This window comes from Carcharhinus amblyrhynchos, chromosome 1 (assembly GCF_965287045.1).
Source record: "Carcharhinus amblyrhynchos chromosome 1, sCarAmb.v2.hapA, whole genome shotgun sequence".
Classification (NCBI taxonomy): Eukaryota; Metazoa; Chordata; class Chondrichthyes; order Carcharhiniformes; family Carcharhinidae; genus Carcharhinus; species Carcharhinus amblyrhynchos.
The window spans coordinates 116,989,326-117,008,869 of NC_137324.1; the positions used below are offsets into that span (position 1 = coordinate 116,989,326).

At 39.8% G+C, this 19,544-nt stretch overlaps 1 protein-coding gene across 7 annotated transcripts in view; it reads right to left on the reverse strand.

The window, feature by feature from the left end:
• Window positions 1-357: 357 nt before the first annotated feature.
• Window positions 358-19,544, reverse strand: part of ndst3 (N-deacetylase/N-sulfotransferase (heparan glucosaminyl) 3) — a 765,674-nt gene continuing 746,487 nt past the window's right edge. For 6 of the 7 annotated variants that reach the window (XM_080191467.1, XM_080191474.1, XM_080191449.1 and 3 more), the window contains 3 exons: window positions 18,250-18,359; window positions 11,506-11,608; window positions 358-9,396 (listed from right to left, as the gene is read on the reverse strand). In XM_080191467.1, coding sequence (XP_080047593.1) covers window positions 9,274-9,396; window positions 11,506-11,608; window positions 18,250-18,359 — 336 coding nt within the window. In that variant the 3' untranslated portion in view covers window positions 358-9,273. The remainder of the gene's footprint in view (window positions 9,397-11,505; window positions 11,609-18,249; window positions 18,360-19,544) is intronic. The other variant, XM_080191492.1, reaches the window with a different exon arrangement.

Below are 19,544 nucleotides of genomic sequence, written 5' to 3' on the forward strand. Positions count from 1 at the left end.
TGTTGATGTAGGCCTACTTGTGATGCTAATAAATAAACATTTTTAAAAAACTTTTTACTCTGTATAGTTCAATGACTTATAGAATTAACCCATGAAAGGAGAGATCTACTTAGTAGTTCAACACTAGGCAATCAAATAATATAAGCCCTCTCAACTTTACCCCTCACCTGAAGTGTGGTGAACCTCAGGTTAAATCAGCACCAGTCAGTCAGCAAAGGGGAAGGCAGTCTATTGTTATCTGGGGCTATAGCGATTTTACCTTCCAATGTGAATACAACGTGAAAAGTTACTGTAATCTGAACCACATTCAATGCAAAATTTTTCCAGAGTTAAAGGAAAAAAATAAGAAGCAATGAATCAAATGAAACAGTTGATTTATTTATTTTACACAGGCTGTTTATCATCAAACTAGATACAAGTTATTAAACTGTTGCACACAAACCAATAGATTACCAGAATTAACTTCCAGATAGTCTAATGTACATACACACCTATTTGCGCTACACTGATGGTCTCAATAGTACAATTTTTGATCCCAACTCCTCCAGCACACAGACATGTCTGCAATTATATATTTTTATATACAGCACATTTGTGTATATCAGATCTTCTGCCAGAATATCTAACTGTCTTGAAAGGGCATTGAAGTTCAAAACTAGAAGGTTTAACCAAAAGAAAGACATGGCAAAGTGTAAAATTTAGGATGTAAGTTTAGGAGAAAAAAAGCTAATAAATTAATTTGTCTGATGTAAAATTCAACAATTATGCTCATATGGTTTTAATTTTAATAAATGACAGCAATGGAATAAGATACAAGGAGCTGTAGAAAGCTGTTTACAATGCAAAATCATTTGGAGCCTTATTTGTGTTTATTTCAGATTAAAATAATGCTGGGTTGGAAAGGGATAGAGAAAAAGATCGAACTAAATATAAATAAAATGCACAATTGTCACAAAAAATAAATTATCACAACATCTCTAACTGCTTTTGAGATCAATTGAAGACAACTTCCACTTAGGTGTCCTGTAGCAAGTCATATATGCAATACAATGGAATGCACAAGGTGATTAAACACATGGACTTTTACTCAATATTAATGTACCGATATCAGAGTTAGAATGGAAACCTATGAATTGTAGTGGAGATCCACTTCCTTATCAAATAATGCTATTTCTCATTTTATTACTGTCACAGCCACTTGTACGTTTGACTCCTCTGTTCATTGCTTGCTAACTACTTCACAGTTCCATGTTGGTACCAATATTGGTGCTGCTAAACCATTAGTAACAATAAAACTAACTGAACCAGCGCAGTGTGACACTGATCTGTTACAAAAAACACCCCAAAAAAGTTGTCCTGTACTTTTTCTATTCCTACAACAATTTTAACATTGCGACATATCGCAGGAGCCAAATTTGCTACATTTAAAAAAATATAAGTCAGCTCCTGAGAAAATCAATCATAGAAAAAGTATCAATGTTTTGCAAAACATTAACACAATATTGGACATTAGGATAATACTTAGCAGTGAATTCTCAGCAATATCAATGTTCCTATCTTGTGCAGCAGGAACATATGTAATATGGATTTTAATGCAAGAATTGCATCTCAGGAGACTCCACACAATTGCTGTTCCCTATGAGGAGTGGCAAATTGGGGAATCCATCCTCAGGAAACATTAGTCAGTCTTCCTACTGTAATCCATTCTTCTTCAGAGTCTCAAGACTGGAGATTTGTATGTCATATTATCTCTCTTCCTTGCCTACAATTAGTTCAGAAACACAGTCTGGGGGCCGCTGAATTGAAACGCCCTGATTTACCACATATTTCCAAACCTACCCTTCCAACAACTGTTTTTGCACCAAAATTTGTCGATGAAAAGAGTAATAATGGCTGGGATTTTCTGGCTCTGTAGTGGCAGGACCCACAGCAGAGGATATAGTGGGCCAGCCAAGTCCAACAAGTTTCGGTGGGACTGGACAATCCCGGTGATGGGCAGGGCTGGAAAATCCCGCCCAATATTTTATTTTCCTTAAGCAATCGTCCAAGTTTACAGGATTTCCTCTCAGATTGTAAAGGGTATTTGGAAATATGCAAATGATGTCTAAGTTGTACAGAGTGTTGGTAAGACCCCATCTGCAATACGGCTTTCAGTTCAGGGCACTGCACCTCAGGGAAAGTAGGAAAGGCTGGGAATACTTAGCATGTCAGGCTGCATCTGCGACCTGACCTGCCAAGTATTTCCAGTATTTTATAGATTATCTAATGCATAGATCTAGTCAGTATTTCTTTGAGATTGAAGGTTGATCTCGTCAAAGCGTTTGAAATTGTAAATGGATTTGAAAGTTAGATAAAGTATTTCCTCTGGTGGAGAAATCCAGCACAAAAGGGCAGAGTTTAAAAATTAGAGTCAGGCAATTTAGGAGTGAAAGCAGGAAGTATATTTTCATGCAAAGGGCAATGGAAATCTGGAATATTTTCCACCAAAAGCTTTGCATACTGGGTCAACTGAATTTTTCAAGACTAAGATTGGCAGATTTTTGTTTGGAAAACATATCACGGATTATGGAGCAAGGGTGGGTTAATGGAGCTGAGATACAGATTAGCTCTGATCTGACTGAATGGTGGACAGGCTCAAAGCGCTGAATGGTTTACTCCTGTTTCTAGGTACTCCAGCGCATATTAACTCTTTGATCTGCAGGAAAAGGTGCAAATGATAATTAAACATAGACTCGTATGCTTGGTCCTCACCAATATATATTCCACACACAAATTATTTCCATGTAATGCTGAAATATGCTACCTCATGCTTGACTGTATCATTTTTGGTTGGCAGGCAAGGCTCTCATTTAAGATACTTTTCCAAATGATATTCAATGTCATATGTTTCATGTGGTTGAACACAAATTTCAAGTGGTACTTGCTTAAATGCCAAAGGTGGCTTGGAATATATATGATATGAAGGAATAAAGCCAAATGATGATGGAACAGCAGTTTATAAGTTCAAGCATGGCATGTTTTGAACCCAAACAAGGCAATTTGTCCCATGCGAGTCTAAAGAGGTTGCTCAGATCCTCACTAAAGACACAATACAACAGATGACCTAGGATTATGCTGGTGTGGGCAGGTTTTGTCTGAGGAAGATTGCAGAAAGATAGTTACTGCAACAAAGAGCTACTTTTATACTTTAACATTATTAGTATTTCATTTTGAGAACAAAACTGACAAAGTACTGTTGTTTCTGCATTCAGACAAATACTTAGCACATTTGGATGCCATGTGTACTTAATATTAGTACATATGTAAACTGGTTTAAAATGAACGGATTAGTATTTAAGCCAAAACTGCAGACAAAGAGATGTTATTCATTTGCTAATAAAAGATTACTTTCTCTGAAGAAAGTGCTGTAACAAGAAAGATCTTGAAATTAGAGTCAAAAATCAAGTAGATTATTTCAGTAATTTTGATAATTTACCTTTGTAATTGTTTTCTATCTTCACATCAGGATAAAAATACATATCAAAATATATTAAATGTTTACACCCCACGCAGATTCAAACACATTTATGCTGGAAAGTGTACCAAACTAATACCAAAGGTCACTGGGAGATAATAATGCACATGATGTACACTATGTCCACTTTTAAAACTGCTGTTACACCATCATTTATTTATTGATCACATTTGATAACCCTGTAAGTGGGGACAATGTGATTCTTTCTGTGACCCCCTACACTCCATGTAGAGAGCTTGGCCCTCAAAGAGTACAAGTCAGTGATAGGGTGCAACAGTTCAATAACCTGCAATTTAAATGAGCATGGGCCCTCACTGGGAATGTGGAATATTAAAATTAACATTATGTGCTTCAGGTAAGAAAGATGCAGATTTATTTTACATCAAAAGTGCTTTAAAAATGCTGCCTGTTGTTGCTGGCATTACATCTGTGGAACCTTCACTCAGTAGCCATTCACAAAGGCTTTGGAAAGGATTTTCGAGCCCTGTTGTGGCAGCGGTGAGATTGGAAAGTAGGACAAACCCTTCAAAAGCTTGGTCACGTCTGGAAGATCCCACCAGCAGCAGAGGTCATAAAGTCTCACCATTTATGTATTTAGACTGACTATATCATTACTAGATTTTCACCCCTTCATGAAATCATATTTTTAAGAAGTGCTTTCTAAAGATCGACAGTTTCCCTTTAGCTGCTGCTACCATGAGCTGCTACCATGAGTCAGCAAAACTATCAATCATCATTTTCCAAATTTCGAGAGAAGTTCTCCACCATGTATTTCATTCAATGTGAATGAGACAACAAAGTAAAATCAAACAATTATGGTTAATGCTGAAAAATTAATGGCTGAATGAATGTTGGAAGGCTCAGTTTGTAGGCAGCAACAGAAAGTAAAATTACTTCTAAGGTAGTAAATATCAGTCTGTGGGCATCCTGCTGTGTGCTGATTTTATGTGCTGATATGTGCTGATTTTATGGGAGCTGTTTCTATGGGCGGAATCTTTCTGATGTGTCAGTGGTCTTGCCGGCCAGGTGGAGAGCTGAACCACACACAAATCAGGCAAAGGTGAGCTCAGTTCAAGACCCCAGGACCAACCGATTTGCCTACCGCTAGCTGCCAGCTAAATAGAGGCCGGCAGGTCTTGTGTTTAGCAGCTTTACTGGGGAGGACAAAGTTACTTTTAGAAGAACAGGCACTGGAGTCCCAGGATCACACAGCAACCCAGGCCTCAGTTAAGTAATGTGGGTTCGTGGGGAGGAGTGCAGTGGGTTGATTGCAAGGGCTGGGGGATGGCTCTCAGCAACATTGAATGCCTTTGATCAAGTGAATATGGCAGCACCGTTTTACCTGTCCGGCAAGTCACATGGTGACAGGCCTGCAGCTGGGTTAATACCAGTGGTGGCGGGATGGTACCTTTAAGTGCTCCTTAATTGCCAACTAAAGGGCCTCAGTTGGCCAAGACTCAGGAAGATTGACTCATGGATTTTCCTATTCAGAACTTAATTCTGGCAGGGAAGGTGGCAGGATCTGATAACACCACCATCTTGCTTATGTAAATACCCTTTCTACGTTCAAGCTTGCCACCAGAGAAAGCACAAGATTCTGACTTTGTTCTGGTGTTTGGGGGAATCTCAGCTGTTGTTGCAAAGATTGGAAAGTTGTATACAACGTGCCTATGCTATTCTGAAATACCTGTTGGCAGGTGAAACTCCCCAGTGCATATTTGAAAAAATAACCCATTATACAATAGTGTAACTTTTCCACTAACAAGTAGTCGAAGGTATCATCTTGGTTTATGCTCTCTTGGAGGAATAGTCAAAGGACTGGCCAAAGATGACACTTTTCCTTCATTCTTAGAATGTGAGCTTTGCTGGTAAGGCCAGTATTTAGTGTCAATCCCCAACTAGCCTTGAGGTGGTGGTGATGAGCTTGAACAACTGCAGTCCGCGTGGTGTAGATACTCCCATGATGCTTTTTTAAAAAAGTGCATGATACAACTTAAAACTTGCTATACCATTTTTGAGGACAATTGAAGTCAACCACATTGTGGACTTGGAGTCACACGTAGGCCAGACCAGGTAAGGATGACCGATTGCCTTCTCTGAAGGATATAAGTGAAGACAAAATGGATTTTTACAACATATAGATTATTCATGAGATTAGTCTTCTTTTTCCAGATTTATCAATTGAATTCAAATGCTATTAGCTATCATGGTGGTAAGATTTGAACTCTTATCTCTAGAGTATTCATGTAGGCCTCTGGGTGACTAGCCAAGTGACATTACCACTCTCTGACTGTCCTGATAGCCTACTTTTTAAAATTGTTTCCAACGTAAAATCCATTAGTTTGCATTGGGTAACAGTCATTTTTCCCTTTGGTTCAGGAGATATTGAGAAGAGTAATAAAAATGATCTAGAATGGTTGCAGCACTGACTCTACGACTGCCTTTATGGAACCTTGGATTGATCTTATCCATTAATATCATTTCTGATAACTTTAGCGCACCACCTTTGAACAGCCTAAATTGTTACATCACAAAATTTTGCTCCGCTGCCAAAAAACCATCTTAAATAGCAACAGAACAAAACTATGAGTCAGCAAAATCACACTTATAGCAGTGACGGATATAAAACTTGTTGGGATGGTGTAAAAAAAAACATATAATAGGGCCTCTAACTTCAATGAGGTAAATATTATTGGTCAAACTATTTTTAACTCATCAATGTCTTAAACATTGTTTGTAGATCTAACTTCCCCACTGTCCAAACATACTTGTGTGAATTAAAAAGGATATAAATTGATTTGCTTCCTGTGCTATTCAGTATTGCATTTTGTAAGGTTGTTTAAGAGACTGAGCCAGATTAATTTAGTCGTTATCTACCTGAGGGCAACAAACTGAATTAATATTCAAAATTTGACATCTCTTATTCATCAATTATATACCTGAAGCAAAAAAAACCACATTTTAACAATGACAGTCAGTGCTTACAGTTCACGATTTACAGCTAGTTCGAGCGCTGTAGACTATTTCTGTGGCTATGACCACTGCTTTATCATATTGATATCTGCTTATAATAGACCAGGAACAGAATAACTACACAAAGGTAATACAACTGTACAAGTTTTGTTCTGCAGTTACATATCTGAGAATTTGTTACTCCAGAATACACATTCTCTGGCAGATAACCAAAGGAACTTTCATCTCTGGGGTTTGAAGTTAAAATAATCTTTGGATGTGTTTCTGCTGAGTTCACATACCTGGGAATTTACAGGAGAAATGTACTGTCTGACTGCTGTTGTTTTTTTTTGCTGCTTGTGGGGATGGCATGGTGACACAGTGGTTAGCACTGTTGCCTCACAGTGCCAGGGACCTGGGTTCAATTTCAACCTTGGGTGACTGTGTGGATTTTGTAGTTCTCCCTGTGTTATTGGTTAGGTGGATTGGCTATGCCGAATCGCCTCTCCGTGTCCCAAGATGTTAGATTAGATGGATTAGCGATGGTAAATGCTTGGGGTTATCAGGATAAGGCGGGGAAGAGGGTCTGGATAAGATATTCTATCAGAGGATTGGTGCAGACTTGATGGATCAATTGGCCTTCTCCTGTGTTGTAGGGATTCTATAAGTCTATGATTATAACAAGAGGTTGGAACAACCATGTGGAATACTTGGAGTGTAATAGGGATCTGGAGATGCTCACATCTGTTAAGGACTCTGCAGTTTGAAACACCAATCACAGATTTATACAAGGGTCTATGCTATTGCTTGCAAGAGCTGTTCAGCAAAATGGGAAAAGGTTGGAGATCAACAACATCACAGCATTTATCTGCAATTGCAGTTTTGCAACTTCCTTTAAGAAAAGATGTTTCGAGGAGTATTTAAAAAAGTATGGGGTATTTTTTCAAAATCTTGCTCCTGCTTCATTTTCGCTCAAGCATCTGGCTGCAGCAGAACCAAAAGGCAGTAAGGGCTCGTCCACCTCAACTTGCCAGTTTTGATGTCTTAATTTTCAGATGGACTTAAATTCCGCTGGTCAGAAACAGGTAGGTGTTTCATGTACACATGGAAATCAGGGCAAATGGTACCATTTAGACTCCACTTGAATGTACCCAGTTATTGTTCTAGTCCGCCAACCACAGGCAGTACAAATTGAAAGGGGTGAATTTCCAGCAATCTTGAATGTAATCCATAGCTGCTGTCAGGTGAAGCCAAATTAAGCTTTCAAAGATTTTTTTCTGGCAGTCCCTTGGGAGCTTTTTGCCTCAACAAATTTTAAAATTTATGTACTCACAGTAGGTTCAGCACGCAAGTTCATGCTGCTCCACATTCTCTGTTTTCAATCAAAAGTACACTTTCCATCTAATCTGCTGCTGTGGTCCCCTGGTGAGTGGCTGTACTGCCCAGCATCTTATCTCCAGGTTGGCAAGTTGCCTACTCTGAGAACGTTTTGCTTTGTCAGCTTGGAAGCTGCATGATAACAAGGAGGACCCCACGCTGACTCTTCAGTGCATGCCTGCCACCTATTTATCATGTGCAGATAAAGAGTAACTTCCAATAGCTTTCACTTCACAATATCAGGTCCAGCTAAGTAACTCCTCATCAAAACTATCAAGTTCAACACACAGGTGTCTAAAGAGATATATCTTTTCATTTCTGTACCGGGTCTGAATAAACCATATGCGCCCACAGTCCAAACCTATACGCTGTAGTGTAGCGCGCACAAATCTTTCTCTTTGCTGCAATTCTCACCTCACATCCTGTTCTTCTGCAAAGAGACATCATGAATTGACTACCAGCTATTTGTACAATCTTTCAGTTATTAGGTATGTCTGAGAGAGAAAGGAAGAGAGGGATACACTTGTCATCCAGCACAATTACATTTGGTTCAGAGGAAGTAGTCACTGACATTTTATCAGCAGCTGTTAGGAGCATGCAAGATTGTTCTTACTCTGTGCTGTCTGTACGCTTCTGTTGGGATTTTATTTTGGATGGAACAATTGTTATTGATGACTATATCACCAAGTACTATTCTCAAATGAGACATGAAGGTTCATTAATGATGGTCAGCTAATCAACCGCACTTCCCTCTCAGACGTGTTCACATGTGAGTTAGTGGGTTCATTTCTGAGGAGACTGTTGCATCAGCACTAAACCTCGGGAAAGGATATTTAATTCATGGGCAACTGATGTAGCAGGTAGTTGGTAATCAGTTGAAACTGTCATTTCTTAATATCCAAACCAAAATGATTGGAAACTCTGGTGATTTAAAACGTAAGTGTAAAATGGCAAGATTATGACATTGGATTAATTTAAATGCATGGCAGTAAAAGTAACATAGTGCAATTTTTTTTCAGATACCAGACAGTTAACCAGCACTGCATTGGTTTGATTTACAAAAAAAAACAGTCACATTTTTCTGTCCTTACAATAAATTCAATCCTCAGAAAGGGGAAGGGTAGGTGGGTGGGGATGGGAAGGGAGGAGGGGGTGGGAGGAGTGTGCAGACTGAACCCTGACTTAACGTCACCAGTTTAACATATAACTCAGCCACAGGCTGTTGACCCACATTTCCTTGACTGCTGTCAACTTCACATTACCACATGCCAGCATATGGAAAGATTAAAGAATACTTTGTTTGTAGAGGTATAGTAGAAAGTTGCTTTTTTTTTGGCAGTCACTCCTAGCTTAGGAGATGGAGTTGGGGTGCTGTGTGTCGGGACCGATCATAGGACAATTGCTATTTGCTTCCAGCTTTCCAACAACAACTATCTCATCACTTTTTGCAATTCTTCCCTCAGCCAAGATGGCAGTGGCAGACCCAGTCTATAGAACAGCTTGGACAGTTCAATATTGTGGTCCTTGTAGTATCGCGAGAGGAATGTTCTAGACTATAAAGGGGAAAAGAGAACAAAAAAGAAACACATCATTCAAACAAAAGAACCAGCTCATGTTTCAGCTCATCCAAATCTACACAGCTTATACCTCGGAATTGGAATTATAGAATTTAACACTGCGGAGGAGGCCATTTGGCCCATCGACTCTGCACCTGCCACAATCCCACCCAGGCCCTATTCCCATAACCCCATGCATTTACCCTAGCTAATCCCCCTTACACTGAGGTTCAATTTAACATGGCCAATCCACTAACCTGCACATCTTTCGACTGAGAGAGGAAACTGGAGCACCCGGAGGGAACCCACGCAGACTGTGCAAACTCCACACAGACAGTGACCCAAGCTGGGAACTGAGCCCAGGTCCCTGGTGCTATGAGGCAGCAGTGCTACCCGCGCACTGTGCCGCCCTAAATTGTATAAATACATGACTGACTTATTTACACAATAATAAAGCACTAACAAAATGGGAAAAGCTATTAAAGGCACCACTGTCCAGAAACTGAATGTCTGGAACGTTAATGCAATCTATGAAGATGTTGCTTTATTTTTAGAGGTATGAATGTGTTTCTAGAAATTGGTGGGATCAACTGCTGTGCAAGAAGATCAGGCAAAATTGCTCTATCTTTGGCCCATGAGATGGTGCGTCATTTGGGAAGGAACTGCAGTGGGGATACCAGCACTGGGATGGGGGTAGGGTGGGGGGTGGTGGTGGGGTAGCAGGACATTGGGAACTGCAATGTTAATGTGGATTCAGGAGGTGTTCATTTTGGTTCCATGTTCAGGTGAGGAAAACAGCTGCTTTTTCCACCTTTTCTTGACCCCTCCTTTTAGAGGATCACCTGTTCCTCTGTTTTAAACTCTTTGCAGCTCGCAAGATCAGTGCCATTGGCTTCCTTCCCATTTTCCTGCACTGGTGGAGATCCAAGATAATGCTTGTAGGGACATAGGCGCCCCCTACTGGCAACTTAAGGAAATAACTCGTTCTCCGGCAGGGTTACAATGAAAGGGAGATCGGAAGGGAACCTGGAGGCATCCAGTGACCTCCTCAGCAGTGGAACAACTTCAAGGTATTTTGGCTGCTCCTTTTTTAGTATGTTAACACTTTAGAATCCAGTAAGATCAAAGGAAATTCCAATGTTCCTGGATCAATAAGACTGGCTTATTTATTCTTGGATTGTCACGGCGAAAATAACATTATTATTGATTACATTAGATGCAGTTTTATCTCCTGTGATGAGGCATGGTAGTAGCAGAGTTAGTGTACGTTACTGGACTAAGTCATTCAAAAGCGTGGTTCAAATATCCAAAAAAGAGCAATTTGGGAATTTGAATTCAGCGTAATAAAACATCTGGAAATATAAAAATGTCACCGGTGTAAAGTGACCATGAAGCTGTTGGGTTGTAGTAAAAATCCAACTGCTTACTATTGTCCTTTAGGGAAGAAAACCTGCCATCCTCACCCAGCCTGGCAGTGATATAGTGGCATTATTATCTTCTCAGGGCAACTAGACATGGCCAATAACTGTCAGCTTCGCAGGCAAATTCCCCAGCCCAAGAATGAATGATAATAAGAGAAAACAACTAGAACTAACATCAAAATATTAATGCAAAAGCAAAATACTACACTAGCTGGGAGTATAAAAAAGGAAATGCTGGAAATACTGGGTAGGTCAGAATACAAGGTAGGGGCAGAGGTGAATATTGTGTCACAGCCAAACACCTGGAGGGTTAGTGTGGGAACCTGACCTACCCCATTAATGATGATCCACTACCTGTTTGGGGACCTGGGGACCATTCAATAAAATTAGTTTGAGAATATTATACTCCTACAGCTTTGCTAGTGCCATTGTTTATTCTATTGAAGTCTGAGTCGTTGTAACAGAGCAAATGTTACACATGTTTTGGATCAAAAATGGCAAGTCTGCTGCCGCTGATTTTCAGATGTGCAGTTGAGGTGCACGAGATACCTCTCAGCATGAAAGGACTTAGAAAATCTTCCCGTGCTGTTTCCTGGGATTCCCAGAGGTCTGTGATGTAAATTAAGAAAGCATTGCATGACATTTATATTAGGATTAAGTTGCTGCTTTTATTAAACAGTAATACCTCTAAATCCATCGCTGGATACCTTCTGCCTTTGCTTTTCCCCAGACATTTTGTCTTCCCTCCTTCAAGCAACTGGCACCAGAAGCCCTTCTGAGGATCAAACCTGAAATTCATAAGACACCCTCTCAGCCATTTGCGCTTGACATAAACTACATTTAGAAAAACCCTATGGGGATTATTCTTACACTAAAAGCTAATGGGAAAGAAAAAGCAAATAAATCTTCTTCAGCGCAACAGGCAATTGCATCAAATCCCCATTTAGAGTACATTATCACTCCTTATTTCATGCTTTTATTTTGTATTTAGCTTACCAATAATGGGAAGAAAATAGCTGGCAAATCGGTTTAGTAAATTACTTATCCATAAAGTTTATTTAGCTGTTTAAAAGGAAGCAGAGTTCAGTTTAATGGATTTAATCTGTAGACTTTTTATTGTATAACTACTAGTGTGTCACAGTCCAAGGCCTGAAAGGATGTAGTTCTTATTCAGGATAAGCTAATGTCAGCAATGAAAAGACAGTAACATGATGAATAAGAACTACATCCTTTCAGGTCTTGGACTGTATAAGTAAAGTACTGGCAGTAAAGGTCAACAATGTTCTATGAATTAATTCTCTCCATGGACCTTTAATTCTTATTACGATGTTTTTGTGATAAATCACAACTAATCATTATCTTGAAGTTTTCAATATATTTACCTCCCTTCCACTTTACCCTTCAAACTTTCTTATTTCCTTTCCAAATTTTTAGACAATTATTTCAAAAGCTTTTATTCGTATTTTATAATACTTATATAACAAAATAATAGTATAACTGTTTCATTCCACCAGAAGTGCTGAGGGTTTCTATAGTTCTGCGCTGCTTAGATTTATTGCATGTAGCTTCCAAGACGGTAAGAACTAGGAGGAGGACTCGGCCTTCTGGTCCCTCGAGCCTGCTTCGCCATTCAATAAGATCATGGCTGATCTTTTCGTCAACATAGCCCTTACCCGCCCGCTCACCATAACCCTTAATTTCTTTACTGTTCAAAAATCTATCCTTGCCTTAAAAACATTCAATGAGGTAGCCTCAATTGCTTCCTTGGGCAGGGAATTCCACAAATTCACAACCCTTTCGATGAAGAAGCTCCTCTTCAACTCAGTCCTAAATCTGCTCCTCCTTTTTTTGAGGCCATGCCCCCTAGTTCTAGTTTCACCTGCCAGTGGGAACAACCTCCCTGCTTCTATCTTATGTTCTTATATGTTTCTATAAGATTTCCCCTCATTCTTCTGAATTTCAATGAGTATAGTCCCAGTCTACTTAGTCTCTCCTCACAGCCAACCTTCTCAATTCCAGAATCAATTTAGAGAATCTTCTCCGTACCCTCTCCTGTGGCAGTACATCCTTTCTCAAATAAGAAGGTCAAAACAGTTCATAATACTCCAGGTATGGCCTCACCAGCACCTTATACAACACCAACACTTATCCCTGAGGCACACAACTAGTTACTGATTGCCAACCAAAAAAACACCCATTTACCCCCACTCTTTGCTTTCTGATAGTAAACCAATCCTCTATCCATGCTAATACATTACCTGCAACATTTTGCACCTTTTGTTTTATGCAGCAGCATTTTGTGTGGCACCTTGTCGAATGCCTTCTGGAAATCCAGATACACCATACTCACAGGTTCCCTGTTGTCCACTGAACTTAATGTCCTCAAGCAATTCCAATATATTAGTTAAACATGACCTGCCTTTCATGAACTATGTTGCATCTTCCCAGTAGGACAATTTCTGTTCAGATGTCTCGCTCTTTCTTCCTTGATGATAGATTCAAGCAGTTTCCCCACTACAGAAGTTAATCTAACCAGCCTTTGCTGCTTTCCTGTGTCCCAGAAATGCCCCAGAATCCAGCGAATTTTGGTAAATTACCACTAGTGCATTTGCTATTTCCCTCGCCATTTCCTTTAGTACCCTGGGATGCCAGGAAACTTGTCTATCGTTAACCCTATTAGCTTGGCCAACGCTACCCAGTGATAATAATAGTTTCTAGATCCTCACCTGCCATAGCCTCCTTGTCATCAAATTTTGGCATGTGTCTTCCAATGTGAAGTCCAACACAAAATATCCATTTAATGCCTCAGCCATTTCCTCATTTCCAGTTATTACATCCCCCTTCTTATCCTCTAAAGGACCAATGTTTACTTTAGCCACTCTTTTTCATTTTATATATTTGTAGAACTTTTGCTATCTGTTTTTATATTCTGAGCTAGTTTACTCTCATAAGCTATCTTACTTTTCTCTACAGACTTTTTCGTGGCTTTCTGTGACCTTTAAAAATGTCCCAATCCTCTAGTTTCCTACAAATCTTTGCCACTTTGTATGTATTTTCTTTTAATTTGATACCCTCCTTTATTTCCTTAGATATTAATGGCAGATTATCCGTTTTCCTTTACAGTCCTTCCTTATCACTGGTATATGCAGTGCAAAAATTTGGAATGGCTGGAATTTTCTAGCCGTTCATGACAGTGGGATTCTCTGGTCCCACTGCAATGAATGGAGATTTGGCTAGGCACCAAATTCTCTGTCCTTGCTTGCAGCAGCGGTGGGGCATGAACAGCCTGATAATTTCAGCCAACATACGTACTGGAAACTTCCTTGGTTCTGTCACTGACCGCATCAAACTTCCTGATGTCAATCATTTTTGAAATGATATTTCTCAGTCGTGCTGTTGTTATGCAAATTGCAACATCTGCCAATTAGATAGAGTGCATTGATTTTTACCATGATTGATTACACTCATTGGGAAGAGTTATTTAATTATTGAATGTTAACTGCAGTCCTAGCAATGCTGAAAGCGAGTCTCAATAGTGCCATGCATTGATAATGAGCGAACGGGAGAACATGTAACCCATGCTGTCAGTATGTCATCATTGCCTGATTTGAATGCGATGGTCTGTTTTTGGTCACATCTGGTGGAAAATCCGAGGAATATCCAGTGCCAGCAGGGAACTGATCTAGCAACTAACTGACTACCACACTTGTTTGAAAATAGGGCAACTGTCCTTTAGAAAACTGTGCCAATAAACCTGAATTCAATGATCCTGATAAGTAATTGTCCTTTAAACAAATTGAATCTGTTTGAATGTAGCACTGATTCCCACTATCATTGACTAACAGTTAGAGGGATCTGAAGATTTAACTAATTGTAAACTGTGATTAGCAGCTTGAGGGATTTGGTTGGTTTCATGGTTCCATGAGTATCATTTGGATGGAGCAAAAGTTGATGTGTACACCCATTAAGCAAGCAATTTCATTAATCAGTGACAGGGAATTAGATCAGATTCAGTAGACTAGTCTCAATGTATGGGATATAAGTCTTGATCTTTCAAAGTCTGCGAAGCTAAGGTTGTATCCACTCATAGTAGGTCAGATCTGTACCAATGGCAGTGAAGACTGACATCATCAAACTTTGCAGGGTTAGCTATTTTTTGTTTCATTTTAACATGCTCCCTAAAGAATGGAGAAATATGGGGCAGGCTTTTCTCAAAACAACAAAACCAGAATGATCCGTATCGGTCCATCAGGCACACTCCAAGCCACACTTGTCCCATACTCAGTCACTCTTTGGGAGAGTGGTGAGTTGCATGCCAATATTAGGGGGGGTGGGGGGCTTTAAACAAGCTGGTGACCCCAGCTGTAGAGTGTGCTAGGATGCTGTTTTGCAATGCCACATATTGCTAGTGCCTTGTAACTGTGTGAAACGGCTAGTTGCAACAGGCAGAGTATTGACCATACTCAACCAGCTTGTGTTTGCGAAACTCAGAACATAGTGTGTGATCCCATGACTGGACAACACTTACTGAACAATCCAGAGGGTGCTAAGAATTAAACCATCAACCAATTAAAGTTACCAGTATTCATACAGTCACCTATCCCCTCTTTAAAAAGCAGCATATGCCCAGGCATGTTTCCTTTTACTATAAATTACAAACATGGGAGACAATGGTTCTGTGGTGCATTCCCCACATCACACTTCGGCAAAATTGCCTCATTTGAATTTAAACTAAAGCTTGGGGATTAATTGCTGTTTTGTGCTTTCTCCATGGCAACACCTCACCCAATCAGAGAATACTAGTAAATAATCAGCACCATTTGCTCATGCATAATAAATTGATGTTCCCTTTGAAATTTGATATCCTTGCATCTACCCTACTGAGTGCAGGATGAAAAGCTTTAACAGGATGTTTCTTTTTTCAGCTAAAACATCATAAATTTTGTGCATCTCATTTCTCTTTCACAGGGACAGTTTTTGTCAAAAGGCCATGAAACAGTCAGTCAACATTGGGATAGAATAATATGGCACTTAAGGTAACAAGAAGAAATGAATAGTCTGTTAATGCTGCGGTAGCCTAGGGAAGGAGATGATTTTTGTTGTGAAAATTATCTGCAGATCTCCATGGAGCCAGTGGTGTAGGTCAGCAACAGTCTTTCTAGTGAAATAAAACTCGTGAAGATAGGGGTCCTCTAATACAATGAACTAGGATATTGAGGCTATATAGTTAAACAAACCATTGACTCGAGCAGTCCATTGAGGTGTTAATGTCCCATGTGAGCATCTGTCCATCTTCCCTCATGTGGCTCCCCCATTATCACCCTCTATTCCCTTCTCTCTCACATGGAAGATGAACTGCCTAAATACTATTTGTTTCAAGCACTCCCTGTGATTACAGGCCCTACATACTCTCCAGTCCTCGGGTAAAGAATTCCTTGTTGGATTCCTTGGTGATGATCATATATCGATGCCTCTAATTATGTTCTTCCCCAGTTGCAGGAGAAACATTGTCTAAATTCACTCTATCAAAACCTTTCCTAATTTTAAAGGCCTCCAATAGGTCCATTAGGAATGCTGGGGTGTTTAATTATGGATCGTGAAGTATCAATGTGTGTAGTCATCACGCCTCAGGTGTCAGTACACCTCTATTTTCTGTACTTCATGAGCAAGTCTTTATGCCCAACAGACGTGTGAGCCAAGTTAGAGCTCGTGGAATAAAGCAGCATGGATGCAAAATTGGCTGAATGACAGGAAACAGAGGGTAATGATGAACGGTTATTTTTTGGAATGGAGGAAGGTTTATCACGCAGGGCTCATTGTTCCGGCCACTGCTCCTGAAAACCAAACACATCCAGAAAAAAAAACACACTTCCTTTGAACCTCATTGATGTTTAGATCAGTAAGTCTTTCTAACCTGAACCGGCACGACCTGAGCTGACACAAACCTCGCTGACCACAACCAACACTTAGCACGGGAAATCTGGCTGTTTGTCTGCACTGTTTACCTCGCAAAATCTCTCCCACAAGCAGAATTGCAGATGGCACCACGTGTCAGAACATTTAACAGGCACTTTGCATTTATTATTCAGTGATGCATCTTACCTTTATTGGCCATTTTATTTACTTTGGACTATAGCTAGCTTAGGCTTTTGTAAGTAAGCCTAGACCCATTTGCGGTATCCAAAACCCAAACTTGTATAAAACCCAAAATACAATAAGCCCTGACAGTTGCAGATAAAGGGTGCTCGAGTTATGGACATATTGACCTCGGCTTTAGGGTGCAGGGCACCATTTCAATATTTGTGGATAACATAAAACTTCAAAGTATTATGAACTATGGGAAAGATAGTGTAAGACCTTCAACAGGACGTAGACCAGTTTGTGGAATGGGGGAACAAGTGGCATCAGGGCAGTTTGAGAGCAAGATTAATAAAGTTTATGGGATCCTGGTCTTTATAAATAGGAGAAAAGACTAGAAAAACAAGGAATTTATTATAAACCTGTGTAGAACAGTGGTAAGGCTTTAACTGGAATATAGTATTCAGTTTCGGGAACCACAATTCCAGAAGGCACATGATTTATGAGAAGTATTCTTAGCCACCATTGTTCCTATTAGTGGAGGGAATTCAAAATAGAAGGCACAGATTTAAGGCAAGTGGCAAAAGACACAATGGCGACGTGAGTGAAATCATTTTTACACCGTGAATGGATAGGATCTGAAATACACTGCTGGGAGCAGGTACAATCATGGTATTCAAAAGGGAATTGGATCGTTAATTGAAAAGGAAAATTTTGAAGGGGCATGGGGAAAAAGCAGTGGAGTGGTACAAGGGGATTTGCTCTTGCAGAGAGCTAGTATAGATACAAAAGGCCAAATAGCCTCCTTCTGTGCTGTAATCATTCTATGATTCTGAATTGGGAAGATAGGGAGGACTCCAAAAGGAAATTCCATTCTCTGCAACTTGTTTACTGTAACTTCAATTACAAAATATCAAGTAACAGTGCCAGAATAATTGAATTTGAGAACAAAATGGTCTATGTAGTGAAAAAAACCTCTGCAGAGAGACAACAGGTAGCATAAGGTCTATGCTTGCTAAAAAATAAACACCAACATTGTCTGAACCTTTAGTATACAAACTTAGCTTTAAGAATCCAATTTCAGCCATCCAGGCAAATTAATTAGTCACACAATTAATTTTTATAGGTGAGGCACTGCTTCTGGAGGGGAATGTGAAAGCTTGTCTTCGGAGTTTGAGTTTTCTTTCCCCCCCCGAACATGGGACCCAATATAAAGTTGACATATCAGATCTTACAGCTGCCATTTTACTTTGCTGCATTCGTCATTACCGCAGCAGTCAGGTCCCGTGCAAAATCAGGACAACAGTACAATGTAACATTTCACCCCTTCACTAAACTTGTATAAACTTACGTGAGGGCCTGAGAATAATTGTAGTACTGGGAAACGCCAAGGAATTTCTGCACACCATCCATTACAGCAGCAGGGTCAGTTCTCAGCTTGTGCCCATCTATAATGTGTAACTAAAACCAGTTTCAGTCAGATAATGTTACAGGACAATCAATCCATTAAAATACAAACACAAGCTCAAAGTAAAAACAGAAATAAAATATAACCATCAACATCTGCCCGGTTGCCAATTTGGCAGCATAGGGATTTAGATGCCTGTTTCACACTTGTGGTGAGGGGGAAGTGAAATAGTGTGGCTGCAAGACATGAGTTGATTTTCTATCTTAGGCTAGACTTCCTTTGGCAGGTAGCAGTGAATTTACTGCCATCGGTTTGACAAAAAAAATCTCCTGCTCTCAATTCCACAACGATTTCCCAGATGGCCAGGAATAGCGAATCTATATTTATTAAATCCTGAGGAGCAGGTAGGATTTGATATTGCAACTGTGTGTGGGCTGGCAAAAAATAGTCTTGGCTGTCAAAAGTTATAATTAATACTGATGTAACTTTTTAATTGCTTCATAATAATTGGTAAAAGGATTCAAAAGCTACTAAGGAGACAATTGCATTGTCTCCTTGCCAACGATAATGTTATACTGCTTTTGCCCCATTGATGTGGAACAGGTTTTACTTCCCAGTGCAAAAACTAAAACCTGACTGCAGCAAACCTGGTGGTCAAGGTCAGGCGTGAAGAGTTGCTGCCATGGCACTTTGTGCCAGGGACATGGGTAAGAAGCAAAACTTCTCAAATTTCACAATCAAAACTTAGAAAATACAAAAATGATCCACCCAATTGATCTGCACCTTTTCTTAAACTTCAAGGCAACAATTTTTTGAGAACAGAAAGATCCCAGGTTTTGAGCAGAACTCCACCACGTCACTCATGGCAATAGGATCAGATGGTGCGATTATGTCAGTGCAAGTTTATATGGCCTTCTTTCACAGCAGCTATCAAAAATCACACAGGTGTAAATTAGTCCCTGTTTTTTAACCTGTGCGATAAAGACCATGTGATTCATTGCAAGTTCTCCACACACAGAGGCATTGGATCGACATCAATTTTACCCTGACTCTCTCAGTACAGGCAATGGGACAGATCAGGTGGTGTGACATTGCGAATGCTGATTATTCCTTTATAAATAGACTTAACTTCTTTCTCAATCTGCAGTGGTAACTTCCCCAGTGATACTTTGTGAGACAAAATTCTTAGGAGGCAGCTCTCAAACTAAGAGGAATGCCAGTGATAAGTGTGAGAGAAA